The 18,687-nt window shown below is 40.4% G+C and overlaps 1 protein-coding gene across 1 annotated transcript in view; it reads right to left on the reverse strand.

Moving 5' to 3' along the window:
* LOC113007710 (cytoplasmic protein NCK2) overlaps positions 1-18,687 on the reverse strand; it is a 41,360-nt gene that overhangs the window by 5,699 nt on the left and 16,974 nt on the right. The window contains exon 2 of the mRNA XM_026144569.1: positions 9,272-9,513. Coding sequence (XP_026000354.1) covers positions 9,272-9,497 — 226 coding nt within the window. The 5' untranslated portion in view covers positions 9,498-9,513. The remainder of the gene's footprint in view (positions 1-9,271; positions 9,514-18,687) is intronic.

Raw genomic sequence — 18,687 nt, forward strand, 5'->3', positions numbered from 1 at the left:
GTACAAACGGTCCTCTTACATACACCTAGTTGGTTTAGTGTGTTTAACCATGTCTGCCCAGCTTAATAACCTAGTTAATCTGCAAAGGTGCAGAATCCATTCTGCATCCAAACTTGCATTTAGAGATAAAGATGTGATCATTTTTAGGATGAAAAGGCTTTTGTGAAGCATTGAATAGTTTAGTTTTAAAATTTTGCCGTTACAAATTCTAATAAAGAGCACAAAGGGCACCCAATGATAAGTGGGAAATGTTATAAACAGCTGAAAAGTAGGAACTTTTTCAAATAGTCATGGACATTACTTTACTACCAACATCTAATGTTCCAGGTTGTTGGAGAAAGTCTATGCCCCACAGCTCTCTGATATATTTCTACACTACCCTTATTAAGAGAGCCTTCAGCAGCTGCACGTGTGCTTCTACATGAAGCTGCACTCATCGCAGAGCAGGAGGATGCAGGAGGATGCAGGGGACTAACAAACTGGGTCTGCCAGTACTCTCTATGGCGAGTGGCAGAGAGGAGCAGTACATTCAGCTGATCAAACAATAGATAAAGATGCATAGCAGTGCATGGAGGGGAGAAAAAAAGAAGAAAAAAAAATTGCTACATTCAAGCTTTCAGTCATTGTGATCTTTTTATATGAATAGTGCTGTGAAAGCTTGAAAGTCCGTTTATTCCATTCTCTGTAGAGATGATTCCATACTCAGGTCCAGGCTCTGAGGAGGCTTGGTACATTTTTACTCCACCAACAGCATGTTTGGGATCACTGTCATGCTGAAAAATGAAGTTGTTGCCAATCAGAAACATTATAGATGATATTGCACGGGGATCAAAATCTGATGGTACTTTTCTATTTTGACAAGATCCCGAAAACCACTGGCTGAAATGCAGCCTCAAACCATGACAGAGTCATGCCTGTAAAAACTCTGTTGTACATCTCTCCTGAACTCCTCTGTATACACGGATGATCATTTACACCAAAAATTTTAGATTCTTTCCAGTTCTTGTGAAATTTTGCAGTAGCAGTTTCAATTTATCTCAGTCTTTTATAGTTCCCAGCTGTCATTTCTTTTGTCCTGCACTTGTCCAGTTAAAAAAATAAATAAGTACACTCTGGAGATATGCCTAGTTTTGTGCTAAAGCTCTTTCAATTCAATTTTATTCGTACAGTGTCAAATCACAGAACAGTTGCCTCAAGGCACTTTGTAAAACTGCCGTCTTTGGCATTTTTCATATATTCAACTAAAGAAATGGGAATACATTATGTGTTTTTGTGACAGGGTGCTATTAACAGACCGCCTAAGGTAAAAATTAGTTCTTTGCTATACTATTATGACACAACAATGGTTCATCCCTTGAGGCAGGTGCCTTTTTCTGCTTCAGTGACTCATAGGTGAATGTTAAGTTGCTTAACCAAAACAGCAGCAAACTGCAAAACAGCAACAAAAAAAACATTCCTGTGAAAATGGTCAGGTACTAGGATTGGACTGAAAACGAACTAAAAAGCAGCCACTGTCCAAAAAACATTGAAAGACCTTCAGAAAGCCTGGAGAAGCATTCCTCAAGACTACATTTAAAGTAGAATAAAATCTGGTTGCTTGGAAGCCACATAAAGAAATGAGGGGAGCTCAGGATTTTTGCACAGTAATGTAAACACTGCTGGAATGACGGCAGCCGTTGTCGTTAACATGTGGGTATGGTGATTTTTTCAAAGAGTGGCTACAAAAATGTATTTTTACAGAGCAGAGCAGCACCTTGGAAACAGCTGTTTTGACTGCTGCTTAACATGGGCCGTACTTCTGTTATTTAAAACTCCTTCAGCTATATGATAATACAAACATGGGTAAATGAGAACGCCTTTCCTGGGATTTCTCCTGTCGTAAAATAAAGTGTATATGAAATTAGATAGTAGCAGATGAGCCAACAGATGCAACTAACTGACAAAAAGGCTGATAATAAATTGCACCGAATCACAAAATTTGCAAAAATCTGTATTAAATCAGTCGTCAAGTCTTTCACTGAATTACAGTTTAGTAGTTCTGACGTTCATACATATGGGCCCCATATTGTACCAACACTAAACATATAGAGATATTTCTGTTGTTGTGGGGAAATGGCATCAAAAATGAACCAAAACTGCTGGAAGGATGAAGCTTCTTGATCATCTCACATTTTGTGGGTCTTCAGACTCACTGGAGGGATGTTCATAAGCAATCAAAAACTGAATTTTGCATAATATGTTCCCTTAATCTTGTAAGAAATAACTAAACACTAATCAGTTCTTGTATATGAGCAGTAATGAAAGTTGCAATAACCTGAAGTAGATAACTGGAAGTAAGCAATAGTCAGAATGGCCTCGGCTGCTAGGGGAAAGGAGGCAGTTACAGTCACAAGAAAACTAATTGAGGCTGCAAGTTGTACTCATGGGCTGTTTGAAGCATTACAAGTGCAAAAAATACTTTAGATACAGGATATGCTATGAGAAACCTCAGAGGTAAAGGGCAGAGTGATACTCGCGATATTAGAATTAAGAAAGAGCTACTCCTCCACTCACACCGAGCACCCCCGCTACTCATAAGGATTGAAATGAAAGCTCATTATCTGCTTGGTATTCTGACGACATCATCTACAGGCCGTGCACACATCTATTTAAATCAAAAGGCTGAAAATAGTTGGTGCTGACAGGGAATGAAAACTGGAGCAGCCACCATGGGCTTGATAATGACAGGCATATCTAGGATCAAAGTCAACTCCTGTCTTACCTGTCTCTGACTTTTTCATTCATGTACTTTCAAAGAGAAGTATTTAAAAACGCGCGTGCATTTCAGTGAGACCTCAAGTTAAAGTCTCTGAGCTGAACATAACCAAGGAGATCTCCTCTTTTCTCAAATTCATGTTAAAATAATAATGATATGCCACACGGCTGACAACATTTATACCATTTACTTGACAGTTGAGGCTTGTGTCATATGCTCATGTGTGCCACTAATGAGTGAAGTGAGCATCTTGACAGCTAATCACCCATTTGTGCCACAGAGCAAGCTGAAATGTCACTGCTGAATAGAACATTTACATTGTTTTGAAAATTGCAGGGTTCACACAGAGTACCATGAAACTTGTTGGCAGAGAGAGGGAGGAGAGAAGAAGTGGAGTGAAGAGAGACAAGGGGTCCCTTGGCAGCTGTTCCACACACACACATACACAAAACATGCAGGAGACCAGGCACATCAGAGGCCACAGCTGACAAAAATGCAAAGAAGAGGGATGAGATAGGAATAACAAACAGATCATGTTTATGGATAGCATATATCTGATAGCTGTGTGTGTGTATGAGTGTATGGGGGAATATTCTGTATCCAGTGACTGCAATCCAACTACTAGACTCTTGGGCCCATTTCAGGTGAACCTTTACGGATAATTAAACACACAGACATACACACACCATCGAAGTAAAGAAACCTGACTGCATGGGGGTGGGTGTGTGTGTGTGTGTGTGTGTGTGGGGGGGGGGGGGGGGGGGGTTACTTGTCAAAGAGGCTAAATCATCCTTTGGCAAGTTAACACTGATACGCGCTATAAAGTGGGAAATGAATTCTACAGTGTTTCTCCCTCGTTCAAGTACATATATGGACCGAAGCCAAAAACGGCTCAGCTGTTCAGTCTGTACCTCACTAGTGTAGCGCCCAGTCAAAGATGCCAGGGTTAATTTCTTTCCTAGCGGAAATGTTGCTTTTATGTTAAAAGCTGTGGTGGCAATCGACTAGAGTCTCATTCAAACATGCACTGCACCACCGTATTTCTATAGGCATCAAATGGTCTTTAACCTGACAGATCTCTAGTATAATCCCTGAGTAATCACTAACTGTGCCCATTTAAGAACACCAGCAACAATTGTCTAATTCAGAGCAAACGAGTGGGCATCATGTGTCCTCCCTCCTGTATGTTCTAACCAGGCAGCTTCTCCAACTAAACCAGAGTACTTCCAGTACCAAGAACCTGCCCGACTATACCCTGCTGAGCACCATGTGTGAGAAAGCCCAGTTGTGAACAATGTCTATCGACACTGTATAGATTTTTCTCTGTGTGTTTTGTAATAACAGCTCAGTGAACTAAAAAGTTGATTCTGGCAATGCTTGTTGCCACACACCAAGAACTCTTGAGCACATGCTCTTGAGCACATGCGTGAAAAACCGATCACGGTCAGGGGTCTCTATTAAGTCATTAGGAACATTAATGTACAAGTGACCTATAACTGAATGATAGAAAGCAATGGTACCTATCCTAGATAGGTACACATACCTCTCAGGTGCACATTTTTCCCCCCTAGTCATTTCCACTTCAAGGCACTGGCCTACTGGTTTGAGCAGCAGCAGGCTTTATTCTCTCCTCCCACACATTCACTCCCAAAGTTCACCTACCTCTTCATCTTCTGAAAGAAGACTCGATTTTCAAGCCCAGAGGACTTCAACTCAGAGGGAAGTGAGTTGATGAAAGCCTCAGTGTCTGCATGTTGCAGCATATTGCTTCACTCTATAACTTAGAGTTGAGGACAGTTGAGGGGAAAGTTACTGTAATAAATAAGTCCACAAAATCCAACATTGCCCAGCAGCAAGTCTGTGCAACAATCAAAAAGCAATACCTGGTCCTGGAGGAAAGTATTGGCTCTGACTCATCGAGTGGTATGATATAGGAGTAGTTGAAGTGAATCACATGTGAGCAATGCGTGTGTGTGTGTTTTTTTATAGCAGCGTTGCTCTGTTGATATGAGTACCATGGGAAGCAGCTATGGACACCAGTATACCACTAGTGAGCCATGAGCCAAAACATATTCAGTATAGTTGCTGGTAATCTGACTCTGTTGTAGGGATGTGCAATATGACAAAAATCTCATATCCCGATATAAGACATTTATTGTCCTGACAACGATATAAATCACAAAAATGTAACATTTTCTGTGAATTCTGTGAATCTCGGGCAACTCGACTTGCGTGAAGTGTTTCCAGCTGGGTGTCCTTTACCTGGAGTCCATGAATGAAACTATACATTTTTAGACATAAGTTGTAACGGCCACCATTTCTTTCAACGTTTGAGTCTAAGGTTTATTGTTTAGCACCTGACGGCTCTTTTTTGCTTCTCATCCGTAAACTCTCTGCATACTCTTTCACGTGATTCGGTTTATTTTGAAAAGTCTCAAAAGGATCTTGAGCTTTATTGTGAAAGGTTTACGTGGGAAAACAAACAAGCGGACAGCGGAGCCACGTGATGGTTTTACCATCATTGTTGCTAACGACAACACGTAAAAACAGGCTCTTGTCCATCCGTAGTGTGGTTATATTAAATATAAGAGAAAGAGAGAACTTTAAGAAATTAATATAGCCACTACAGTGACAATCAAAACTATGAAAAAACATTGCTTAGTTTATTTCACAACACCACAAAACAAACGGTAGCGTAATAGGAAACGATAGACATTTTTATATCGTCATTCGATATATATCATTATATCGAACAGCCCTACTCTGTTGTGTTAAAAAAGATGGGTGAACAGAAGTTGCTAGAACCCAAGACCTAGAGGACTAATAAAGTGTGCTTGAAATGGCTGCACATTCTTTTGAAGCTTGTATAGTTTAAGCAGGACACAGGTCTATTTAACGTAGCACTGACAATGACCAGGTTTATTAAAAAGTGAAGTGAAATGGGCCATGGGTATGCCGCTTTTTAACCTGAGACAGGAAGAAGTAGGGCTGCTCAATTAATCGAATTTTAATCACGATTACGATCTGGGCTTTCAACGATCATTAAAAATGACGGAGCCGATTATTAGCCCCTCCCTAATTTATCCGCGACACCTTAAAGGCCGGTCCGTGAAAATATTGTCGGGCATAAACCGTCTGTGGCGCAAAAAAGGTTGGAGACCGCTGATTAAGAGGACCCGAGGGAAGCCCGGAAAGCTAAGCAGAAGTTATTTGGAGAGTGACTGCCGTTGGTTGAAAAGAGAGTTTAAAAAAAAAAAAACTTCAGTGGTGTTGCACACTATTTTATATTATTTTTTAAAGTCATTGTTAACCCTTTAAAGCCGGTCAGAGCAGCACGCTCCGTTTTGCGTAACTATTTTTAAATCCCTGTAGAACCTGAACCGTGTAAGCTAGCGCAATAATTTGTTTTGCATATGAAACCGGAGGAGTTGTACTTACATCTGATGCCATCAGCTTGTCCTCGGTCACGGTTTCCTTCCACATATAGCTTTGCAAAAATTGCATAAAAAGCGCTTGCAGGAAGAAAAACATAATATTCCAGAAACACGCTTTGCCGATCCATCAGCTGTTCGTAACACTTCCCACAGTGAAATGATGCACATGCTGTTTTCTTTGCAAATTTGCATCATAGGATTGTTTTTTGTTTTTCCTGCAGTATATAAAAATTGCTGTATCTCCAAAATAAAACTATGAAGACACTCAAAATAAATTTCCTGTGGTGGGAAACTATTTTTTGCAACTTTATTGTATTTAAAGTTTTGAGGGATAAGCCTCTTAAATTTCTCCAAGTAGAAATATATGTAAACAAAACAAAAGCGATTTTCAATTTTTTTTGTAGTTTATTGCACTTTTTTGCAATTTATGTAATTACTATGGACTTAATGCATACATATTATTAAAATATGGGCTATAACAGTTGTATTGATGTATAGCAACTTGAAATGCTCCCACAAATGGCACTACAGCATGTAAAAAAAAATAATATAAGCTCTGGTGGACTCTGTTCTATAGTAGGTCTTAAAGGGTTAAATAAATATCGTCAAATAATCGTGATCTCAATTTCAGTGAAAATAATCGTGATTATCATTTTTGCCATAATCGAGCAGCCCTAGGAAGAAGTGTTTTGCACAGCTCCATATTCACCCACGCACCATCACTCACTGATCGCAGCAGTACAAACAAACAAACAAACAGACAACAACAATAACAACAACAAAAAAAACAAAAAAACAAAAAAAAACAGGTGGACGGAAATCAAATTTTTCAATATGTTGCACATTGAGTACTGGCCCAGTTTCAGGATTAAGTAGGACTTTAGCTGAATTCTTTCAGTCATTACTGTTTTTATTTCCTGGGAGAGCAAAGTGGGGCACAAGGCAGCACGCAGCCATTTAGAGTTCAATTTTGCCTCGAGTGATGTTGATGATACAGCCACATTAAAGCACAGAAAATGAAAAGGAAAAGCTGAAGATAACAATAATTATAGACTACCAACATGCTGCATAAACACAATGGACTGACTGAAGAGATGAAAAATAGAAGAAAAAGGCCAGGCTGCTGAGAGGATGAAATAATCAAGCTCCCAGCCAATCAGATTCTCCATTTCAATGTGTAAGTTCCATTAGCGGCTGACCTCACCTATTGCTCATCACTTCATCATGACAGCGTACTCGCCTATTGAATTTTCTCTGGCTTTTAACACTAAAGAGCTACTAGCTGGAAGCACGCTACTTAGACTGAAATGGAACTAGGCCATAATGATGTAGTCGATATGTAACTTAGTCAGGGGACAGAGAGGTAATCCATCATTCTCGCACAACCATTAGGCGGTTGATTTCTCCACTAATTAAACCACTGATCATAGAAAAGCAGAGACCTACAGTGACGGAGAAAAGAGCTGATGGGAACAATACTGAGGTGGGGGAGTAAGTGAGGGGATGCTATTGTCTCTGTACACAGTGAACTCTTATGAGGGTGACAGTGGCATGCTGTGCCACGCTAGCCCACATGAGGCTACAGAGTTTCCCCGAGGGCTGGTAGCCACAGAGCTGAGAGTAATCAGAGCATTAGGCTAGACTCCTTTTAGCTCTTTCTCTATTCTCCACTTCACTGTCCTCCCCTCAAATCAAAATATGGGTGCCTTTCAGGGCCACACAGTTACTATTTTTATTCCAGTTGCGCATCTTGATCATCCCCCCGTTAAAATTTAACAGCAGGCATTTCTATTTTTTCCCCTTCTCACCATATCAGTCTCTTCTTCACAAAAAAAGGTATGTCATACTAAAAGTGTCAAAACAGATGAATTTCAGTGTTGCTCTGCCTCCGGCTCTTTTCCTGCTACAAAAAAAACAAGAGCAGGCTTATTTCTTGATGTCGGCTGTTTACCAGGACACACCACAAATCTGTAAGCGATCGGCCATCTCATTTGTGAAGGCTATTTTTCTCGGTGGTCACCTCTGTGGCATTTGTACTCCGGGGGGCAACTTCTCTCCAATCATTTTGTCACCCTACTCCTAAAGTCCAAAAGAAATATGTAAAAATAACTTAGATATCAAGTATTCGACTAGCGCGTGTTCTAACAGGACCCCATTGTGAGACTATTTGTCTTGCCACGAGTTATAATAAATTAAACAAATACCAGGATGCCTGACAGCCATCACAGATCATATTTTGGAGCCGTAGCTGAAAGCTCAGAAATAGATTCCACTGTGCAGCCGCACTAAGGAGCTCACCGTTAATTTAGGAATGTCTCAAAATACCAACATGCGCTACTGTACAAAAAGTTAAAGTCAATGCTCTCCGGCACGTGTGAAAGCCCTGTGTGCCACATATTCAGTCTATGCCACTTTAAGCTGCTGTATTATGCATGAGGTCACATGTAAACTCTACTATATCTCTGTTGATGTCTTGATTGCAAGACAGGCAAGCACATAAAAGAATTACACTTATTTTTCTTTTAAAAGTCTGTCAAACTTGATGCTAACAGACAAACTTTGCTGTCTTTCATCCATATTGTTTTTATAATTGGCTATTACAAAGAAAACCTCTATTTTTGATCAGGGTGCTTAAATGGTGAATGTTAAATGTATTTAATTCATTTAGCCATACTATATTCTCTGCAATCCCTGTCACAGGCTGACAGCTATGGCAACATGTAATTTCTAATATATTCAAGTCACGAATGGGGACTGAGAGACAAGAGTGCTGACAGCTGAGAGCAATGGGCAACTCAACAAGATCCCTGCAGGGCACAGTAACAGCTCCCAGCAAGGGGGTAGACATGGTGAAGAAATCATTTTACTTTTTTTGAGAGAGAGAATTCAAGCAAACACAAGTGCACACACACAGATATCTGTTTAACACCGCATCTTATCTCCTCCACCACGGCGCACAGAGTATTGAAAAGAGGATGCAGAGATTTTCTGCTTTTACTGAGAATAATCTCCTGGCAGTAGCAACTTGTACACACAAGGCAACCTTTGACTTCTAAGCAGCGTGTGACTGAATTCCTCTTACCCAGAGTGTCTTTGATGTTCTTCACAAGTGAGCCCTTCTTCAGGCTGTTCTTGCGCTCGACGTAGTTTGATGGCACATATCCTGTTTGATTGGAGGCGTTGCGGACACGCCACCAGGTCTTCGAGTCGTCCAGGAGGAAGAGACGCTCATTTTTACGGATGTCAAGTTCCTGGTCCTGCTGGGCCGTGTAGTCCCACTTGGCTACAACAATCACCTCCTCTGTCATCTTTCATGGAGTCCTCCTGTGGGGGGGGGGGGAAGAGAAACCTGGAGTGAGCCAAGGACTAAAACTCTTTGCGAACTGCCATACAAATGGTGTACATCAGTATACACATTCACTTATGTGCTATTAGTAAGCACATAAGTTAATTATTATAAGGAAATACTGCTTCTGACTCATCACCTGACTCCAGCCATTAGGCAAGTTATATTTAATCTATGAATCACAACCATAAAGTTGTTATTTTGTTACTTATTAACCAGATTTGCTGTCCAACATTATTAACAATGACAATTACTAACAAAAGACTGCAAAAACATCTTTTACAAAATGTCAAAATATGTATTTTTCCCCCTAATGCAAAGGATAATTTAGAGGTGAGTTTATGTGAGGCTCTGCACTGCTGTGACACATAAGAAGTCATTACAAAAATAATCCATACTCATCCCTGCACAAAGTTATTAAACCGCTTATCCCAGCTCACACTGGGCATTATTCTGCATACACCCTGTACGGGGGTTCCAGTCTATCAGAAGGCTAGATTACGTAAGCAAGCTAAATATGACAATCTCATGTTTGTGAGTCATATTTAATCAAAATTTAAATAGATAATTCATTGGATGGAGACTAGAACAACTCTTCAAACTGCTAATGAAATTCTTACTGGCAAACTTTTTCTTTTTCAGGACAACGGTGCTAAAAACATCAACCCCTCAAAATAAATAAATAATAATTCTCAAAGGACTTCTTTGGTAGAAAACAACAAACACACAAAATCAATTTGTGTGCTCATTTTGAATTCACCCTCCTCAGCACGCACACACATCCACATTACTTTGCCTATTAGATTTTTCTGACAGACAGTGAGCAATTACATGCTCTACTTCACCAAGCTTTAGGTAAGGTCATTCGACGTGAGGCATTGACAAGGAATCACTTATGATGCAACCAAATTTGGGGGAAATCTGCACAGAGATATAAGGAATGTTTGATGGAATTTTTTACTCCAGTTTGTGAAAATCCGCTCTGTGATAAAAGCCACCTCATGGTATGAGAACCATCTTAACAATCCAGTTTATATTTAGCTCTCTGCCAAGTAAGGAGTCTACAAGTGGAAGCTCGATTACTTCAAGACATGACTGACGAGAAATTAGTGGAGATTATAAGGAGCCTTTTGAAGATACGGATAAGTTAAATAATTGACAGTTGAAAGGGGTGTTATAAAGCTTTTTTGTCATCTATTGCCAAGCAACTTAATCAAATAAAACTGCCTGTTTGATATCTACAGTCTAATCTAATGTAAGGCTATCAGGGAGCTATTGTGAGGCACCGAATTACAGCAGTAACAAAGGTCAGGGTTCAAAACAGACAAGCACAAGCATGGGGAGCATATGTATGCATGTACATGGATTTGACACAAGGGAAACAATCAGCAGCACAGATTTATAATGCAGGGGGATTGTATATTCCCTTACGCCTATAATCATTTACATTTTAGTCTTTAATGAGAGGGCATAGCACAGATAAAGAACAACCACAAAAGAGATTTATGACTCATGAGAAGAGGAGCTGCACAAATTAGACCGTATAAAAAGATTCCATTACTGGTGGAACGATTGATATCTTCTGGGTAGGCTACATTTTATGAAATGCAAATGGAAGCACTCTAAAGCTCCGGCTGTTTTTTCAACCGGAGAGATTCAATTCTGCTTCAATTAGGCCACGACCGCAGAGACAGTGCAGCCGATACAGAATACATTCTTACAGTTACAGCCGAAAGCAGGGTTGTGTGTCACTGCACGACAGCATCTAATAGCCGCTTTCTGTCTCTGCAACAGAACAATAAAAACTGAAATGCAACAGTTTGAGCAGATGAAATCTGCACTCATGAATGTGTCTCTGCTTGTTGTCACTAAGGCTGTCAAACTGGATTTCTTCACGGGCTTGAGCACGGACAACAGAAGAAAGGAAAGGAGGAAGGTTGTGCAACGCTGTCATAGCTTAAGTTCACCCTAAGTTAAATTACTCAACTTTCCAGGAGGTGACAACTTTTAGTGCACTACAAAGAATTCAGTAGGAAAAAAAGAGACAGAAGGGACAGTTTGATTTTCAGGAAAAGCAGCAGCTGTGCTTCTTTGGAGAGGGCAGGAAATTGAAGTGAAAAGGCAGATTTATGACAAGATGAGGGACAGTGACGTCAACTCTTCTAGGAGACAGGAGGTATGTGAACGTGCTGTGGCCTTTATCTGCCCCAGGCTACAGCTTCTAGGCCGAGCTACTTCGGTTGCATGATTACACTAAACCCGAGGAAGTCTGATTGGTTATATGCTGTACAGTTGTCGCTTTTAAGATATTGTAAAGCACATAAGAAGTGTTCAACAGCAATAAATCTGGCCACACTTCTACACAAGAGTGGTTGTTACACTCACTCAGACCTTTGAGCTGAAAGTCGTTTTCACGCTTGTAGCGCAACTAAATTTGAACAAATCAAGTAAAAAGCAATTACACTGATTCCTAGATCTGAGCTCATTCGTGGTTATACTTTTGACAAACAAATTAACAGCTGCGAACATGCAACCAGCTCCTTCCCTCAACCGATTTGCTGTCATCACAAAATGTCAGTGTCACATATAATCCATTGTATAGACTCTAGAGCGTAACAGCAGGTCTTGCTGCACTTAACTGAACTTTATGTGCTTACTTTTTTCCACCCCACTGGTGTCACCCCAGCGAGTACTCATTAAGGAACAACTGATGATTATTAGATGAGACTGCAGTGACAAACAGGTAGAAAAAAAAAAGCCACAGTACCGTCATGTTATGGGGGAGTGCAAAATGAGTCAGCCTTATGTATCTGTTGATATCAGCTTACTACAGAGAGTATTTGAGCAAAAACATAAGCGAATAGTAAGGCTAACCAAAATAATAAAACGAATCCAAACTAAGACAGTCTTAAATATCAGTATAAACTCCGTAACAATGACACACTGGCCTGATTAAAACATTAAAGACCCATTTGAAACTGTTAATCACATTCTTCATTAATCAAACCACATTTTAAATTGTAGGTATAACGTTGCACAGACATGATGCAATAGTGTGGAGATTGGGACTAAAGTTAGCCGTACTAACAGCTACAGCCTTCCTGCCTTGCAAGCTACCATCCAGATGTCTGTGCAGACACTGCTTAGGTCCTGGGGTTTTTTTTTTAAGTTGTTGGAAAATACAAAACATACAAAGCACAACTGCTGAACAGCAGCAAAACAAAGTGGTTACACATTGCACCAGAGTAACTGAATAATATGTGACCATTTTCCCCCACCATCCTATCATGAGCACTGCACCACCTATCAACCATTAGGCCAATTTCTGTCTCTTTGCCATCCTTGCATCAGGCAGAGTGATGGCAATGCTGCTTCAAATAAAATCTGTCATCCTCCGTCAGCTATCACGTATGACACAGTGGCAGCTGTATCACAGCTCACTGTGATACCCACATCGCTCTTGCTGTTGCAATGAAATCCATCAAGGCAGTTAATACAGAAATCAGTCTGAATGCCTTTTTTGATACAGTGAACTGAGCTTAAAAACAGGATCTGCTAAAGAAAGAAAATTAGAAAGAATTGCCATTTAATAGGATCAAATTACTTCCTTGGTATTATTAACAAACAAGACAGGTGGCTAAACAAAAAGGTCTCTCTCTGCATGAACGCACACAAATATACAGGAAAAGAAAATAAACCAATTTAGGCGAGTGTGAATTTGAAGGGGGGGGGGGGCACACATTTGAGTGCTTCTCTCATAACCCCCCGTTATTCAGCTAAGAGAGTTATGAGAGAAAAGATGAGCAGCAGACTGCTGAGCTGGGCTTCACCAGCACTTCACAACTCCCTTCTAAGGGGGTGTTAGAGGCCCTTTCAAATGTGCACAAAGAGAGGGTGAAAGTAAAAGTGGATTATGAAAAAAGAGAGGATGTTTAAAGGGTGAAGAAGAAAAAAAAAAACATGTCTGGCAGAGCTTTCCGTGTTCAGCATTCAGGTCAAAGCTAGCCAAAATTCAGCCAATGGGAGAACACTTCCACCTCCCCCCTCCACTCCACACTGTTTGCAATAGTTGCTTCTCACAGGAAGGAGGACTGCTTTACTCCCTGCTGGCGATCAGTGTCGGAAGCATTTGGAGTGCACTGAACAGACTGAAACATGAGGAAGCCAGATTCACTGCTACAGCCACTCTGGACAAGGCTCTGCAATTTAACGAGGCCTAATGGTCCTCTTCACAGAACGATTCGTCTCCAGCAACATAACCATGCCAGAGCAGCATTCAATGCCTTTCACATACAGTCAGTGTTGACAATATTTTCCACATGTATGCCTGCTGCCGTCTCATTTACCCCAGTTTTGCAGGCTGAAAAAGTGTGGCAGCTACGTTGTTAAACAGCAATATGTTACATCCTCTCGATAGGCTTTCAGTGCATCACCCACTCACACACAAAGTACATTTTCTGTCTCTCACAGCCCTTCAACAGAGGGTGTGGTATATGACACGAGCTCATCTGCCTCCGTATTGAGGTTGGCGAGTGCTCTTCAGTTTCAGGAAAATAAATGGGCGCTATACACATGGATGCCATCAAAATAATAAAAAGAAGAAGAAGAAGAAAAAAAAAGCACCAAACTCAAACCACTCGAGGACAGCTCGAATACAACACCAAAAGCGCTTCTTGCTGTCTTCTCAAAATAGAACTGAGAAGAAGGCACACTCAGACCACACAAATAGAACCCGGCCTGCTATCACAACACCATATGACTGAACATCTGAAGACAGAGGAGGCTTTATCAAATTCAACTTTTCCAAAGCTGCAAAGCACAATCTAAACCAGAGAACAAACACAGCCAACTCTAGTAATAACATCCCTAAAAATCCAGCCCCGTTTTCTGATGATTCCATTGAGTCTGAGCAGCAGACCCCAAAAGAAACATAAACAGAAGTATCCAAAAGTAAAGCCAAATAAATGTTCGAGTATGAGGTTTTAAAGTGATACTACACTATCCAGCACTGTGCTTTTAAGTTTGGGATTTGTGGATGAGATTAAACAAAATCACAGGCAGGCTTAAGCATCCTACTATCATTACGTACTTCAATTCTTATATTGGGGCATTTAGCATTCAGTACCTTTTTAGCATCTTTTAAAGTTTTTTTTCCCCTCTATAAGATCAGTTTATGTACTACATAGCCTGTGATTAAAGTTCCAAATCCTCTGTGCCTGTAGAGTGAATCTATTTAAACTATAATTACAAATACACACAGCCCCAAAATACTAAAATTATGCTTTTTTGTTGCTGCGTTGCCCAAACAAAATATGATTACATGCACACAAGCCACAAGTTAATATGCTGAGCTTGTGCAATTCAGGTGCACGCAGTCACCTGAAAACAGAGTTTAGAAAGTTTTCTGTTTAACCCTCTGAAAGCAATATACTAAAATTCCTGCTGCTCTAGCAGAAAAGCATCCGACTGTTCCCATGAGCCGAGCTGGAGCGCGAGCATTCAGCACACAGATGGCAATAGTCTTCACAAAAGCGCCAAATTATATCCAGCATGTCAACTCGTATTAAAAGCTTTGGGTGTTTGTATTAATGAGAGTATTAACTGCTTCTCATGGGGGGGGGAAAAAAAAAAAAAAAATCACTTGACATAAGGCCAAACAAACAAGCAGGGACTTGCTTTTGGGGCCTGCTTGTTTAAAAGCACTGTAAGTGTTAGTAAGGGTTTTTGATACCTTGTGCGTATACACAGAATGTGCCATTGTAGCGAGTACAACCAAACCAGAAAACAAAAACAAACAAAAAAAAACAAAACAAAACCAAAAACCATGTCATGGAAGTTTTAGGGTGTGTATTAAAGCACCAAAAGACTAATTGAAAAACGAAAAAAAAATAGATACATTGAAATTTGTAGTTGCCATAGCATACTGTGCATTTTTATATAATCAATAAGAAGTGTCACAACACAACCATAAATCTTAAGCTGCCTAAAAACCAATGAAAGAAACTTCCTTCTTTAACAGGACCTTCCTCTCTATAAGCAATTTTTCACATGTCACTTTTATTTTCTGTCATGACTTCAGTTTCTCTCCTATACAGAGCCAAAATTGTTGAATCGATCTCCATGACAATAATCATGGGTGGTCCATTTTTCACTCGCAGGGCTTTAAAATAGAAAAAAGAAAAATAAGGTGGAACCAGAAGAGTGTTTCCAAATGCCTTATGAAGACACCATTAAAGAACAAGGTTGGTGTTAACATATTTTATGATAACTTATGTATTTCATGTTAAAAATTACATAAAAATGCATATTTAACACTTAATCTCAACAGTGAATCTGTTCTGAATGTGAAGTGTTATTTAATCTGTTGATGTTAAGATACAACTGTACAATATCCACTAATCAACAAATCAGTGATTACTACAGCAGGACGTGATGTGCCTTACCAATCCCTGCATCACACATGATCTCTGCAGACAAATGGCAGGTGGTGTTTTTCCTACTTAAGTGTTTCCTATTTAAACTTTTTTTTAATGATTGCATTATGCGAGTTGCTGTTTTAATTAGCATTTTCTTAATTTAGCAACACAGCAGTGAAATCAGGTTAATTTTAGATCATTATTCCATCGTAATGATTGCAGTGAATGATGATAAACAACACTGAATCCCTACTGCATCGAGTTCCTGCTAAATTCCCTATTTTCTCTCCTCTTCACGCTTAAATAGCAGACTTGGGTTGTTTTCTCTACTCCTTGATGCCTACTTTAACTCCCTTCGATAACAGTGCAGAGCTTGTTCACTTTGCACACCTCTCTGCACTCCAAACACATGACACTGCTCTACTGTGCACCTTGTTTTCTGTAAATTTCATAACCCAAACCTCTGTGCACAACCTCTCCCCGCTCCATGGCATCACCTATTAGCATTGTTTTCTTGTATCTGTTTTATCCAGTTTTGCAGCCCTGGTTCACATAAAAATAGAGACTTTCTATTCCTTAACAGTGTGATACTATAGTATTCATCTCCCTTGACAGAACAACAAAAGGCAAGCATTGTAAAAGCACAGTGGGGCGAGTGTAGTGAGCACAGCTTTGATGTACAATGGCAATGTTTTCTCTCGATTGGAGTGGAGACAGAAAGCACCTGAGGTGATGCTATGTTTGTGTCTGTGACAAAGCTCGAGAGAGAGAGCGATAAAGAGAGGGGAAAAAAAATGTGTGAAAAGGGTCACTTCCAAGCCAAACACCAAAGATGGTGCACTGGCTTTAAGCTACAGACATGTTTAATTAAGTGCACCAGACTATTTTTCTAATCCCTCACCATAAACCATGCCTCCAAGGATCTGCGCTCTGCACGTCAAGACTAAAGTGGTGCCCAAACACTAAGCTTTTTCGAAAAACAAGCCTTTATATTGGTTAATTGTATTGCAGTCTGGAAAGGGCTTTGGACTATGCTGATTCAGGTATGCAGGACACATGATGACCACTTGCTACCTGCAACTACTATTATTATTCCCTGCCCTGTCTCATACCATCACAGTTTTACTCAATCTCACGCCACACTGACCTACATCATACTAGAGAGTTGCTACGACTGATTTGACTGGGTTGCATATTTGTGTTTTCAAATGCATCTCCGTCAAGTAATGTCTAGAAAAGCTCAGGGATGGAGTCCCTGTGTGAAAACTGCTTAATCCTGTGTTCATGTCTGCTGCATTATGTGTGTGGATTGCAGTAGACCAAAGCAGAGGACAGATGGTTGACTTGGGCAACAGTGGGAAGGAAGAATGCTCAGTGCATCATGACAAGCCCACAGTATCCTAAGCCTAGCAGCGTAACTAAAGAAGGCTTCAGGGTCACCCAATCTAGTCGTAACTATAAGCTTTATCAAAGTCTTAAGTGTGATCCTAAAAGTAGAGCGTGTCTTTTTCCTGAATCCAAACTGGGAGCAGTTCAGGGGCCTGAAAGCTGAAGACTCTTTCTCCCATTCTACTTTTAAATACCCTAAGAACCAGAAGTAAACCAGCACTGAAGTCCTCTATTGGGGCAATAAGGTACTATGGGGTCTTTAAATTAAGATCTATATAAGATCGATATAAGTGCTATATATATACATATATACATATGTATATACATATACATATGTATATATATATACTAGGGGTGCAACGATATTCGTATCGATATTGAACCGTTCGATACAGTGCTTTCGGTTCGGTACGCATATGTATTGAACAATACAACATTTGTAATTTATTTTATCAACTTTCCTTCTGACGATGCTGTCTGTGTTGAGCGCTCAGTGAATCTGCGTTCGACTACTCCGCCTAGGCTGCACTGTCGAGCGCAGATCCACTGAGCGCTCAACACAGACAGCATAGTCAGGAGGAAGAGCGCAGGGCAAGCTAGCGAGACAGAAGTTAAGCTCTCCTTGCAAGATGGACCTCCCCCACCCTCATTCAGATCTGGCGTTTGGAATTATTTTGGTTTTCATGTGACGTATGACCCTGAAGGTAAGCGAGTCATGGACTAAAGTAAAACAGTATGTTGGATGTGCCATGCAATGCTTAATTACATTGGTGTGAACTAGTGTGTTAGCGCAGTTAGCTCGTTAACGTGTTGGCCGTCTAGCCCCATGCACGGGGCGATCGGCGGTAGCTCGTTAACGGAGATTTGCCGTGTTGTGGCGTTAAGGTCATTTCAACGAGATTAACCTGAAAGCACTAGTGGGAACACAACGAATATGACTGCACATTTACGCCGACATCATCCTAGTGCAAAGACAAAAACAACAAGCATGCTACTAACTTTAGCCGAGTCATTTAGACAGCTGTTAGCACGTGATTCTCCTTATGCTGCTGAGAATATAGCCCAGAAGAAGCGGATAGTATAGCTTTTATTTTGGAAAGAGACATTTCTCTGTAATAAACTCTCTTTTCCAAAGATGAGTGATTCCTCAATCAGATACAGGGCTTGCAAAATCGCTAGCCCGACGTCCCGGAGCTAGCGATCTTTCCAGTCGGGCTACAAAAATCTCTCTGCCCTGCCCGTCGGGCTATTGTAGGAAAAATATATGTCAATGCTTTTGCATTCTTTCAGAAATGTAGCTGGGTAATTATGTCATTGGCATCGGTGAGCCACTGTCAATATGTGACA

This window comes from Astatotilapia calliptera, chromosome 16 (genome assembly GCF_900246225.1).
Source record: "Astatotilapia calliptera chromosome 16, fAstCal1.2, whole genome shotgun sequence".
Taxonomy (NCBI): Eukaryota; Metazoa; Chordata; class Actinopteri; order Cichliformes; family Cichlidae; genus Astatotilapia; species Astatotilapia calliptera.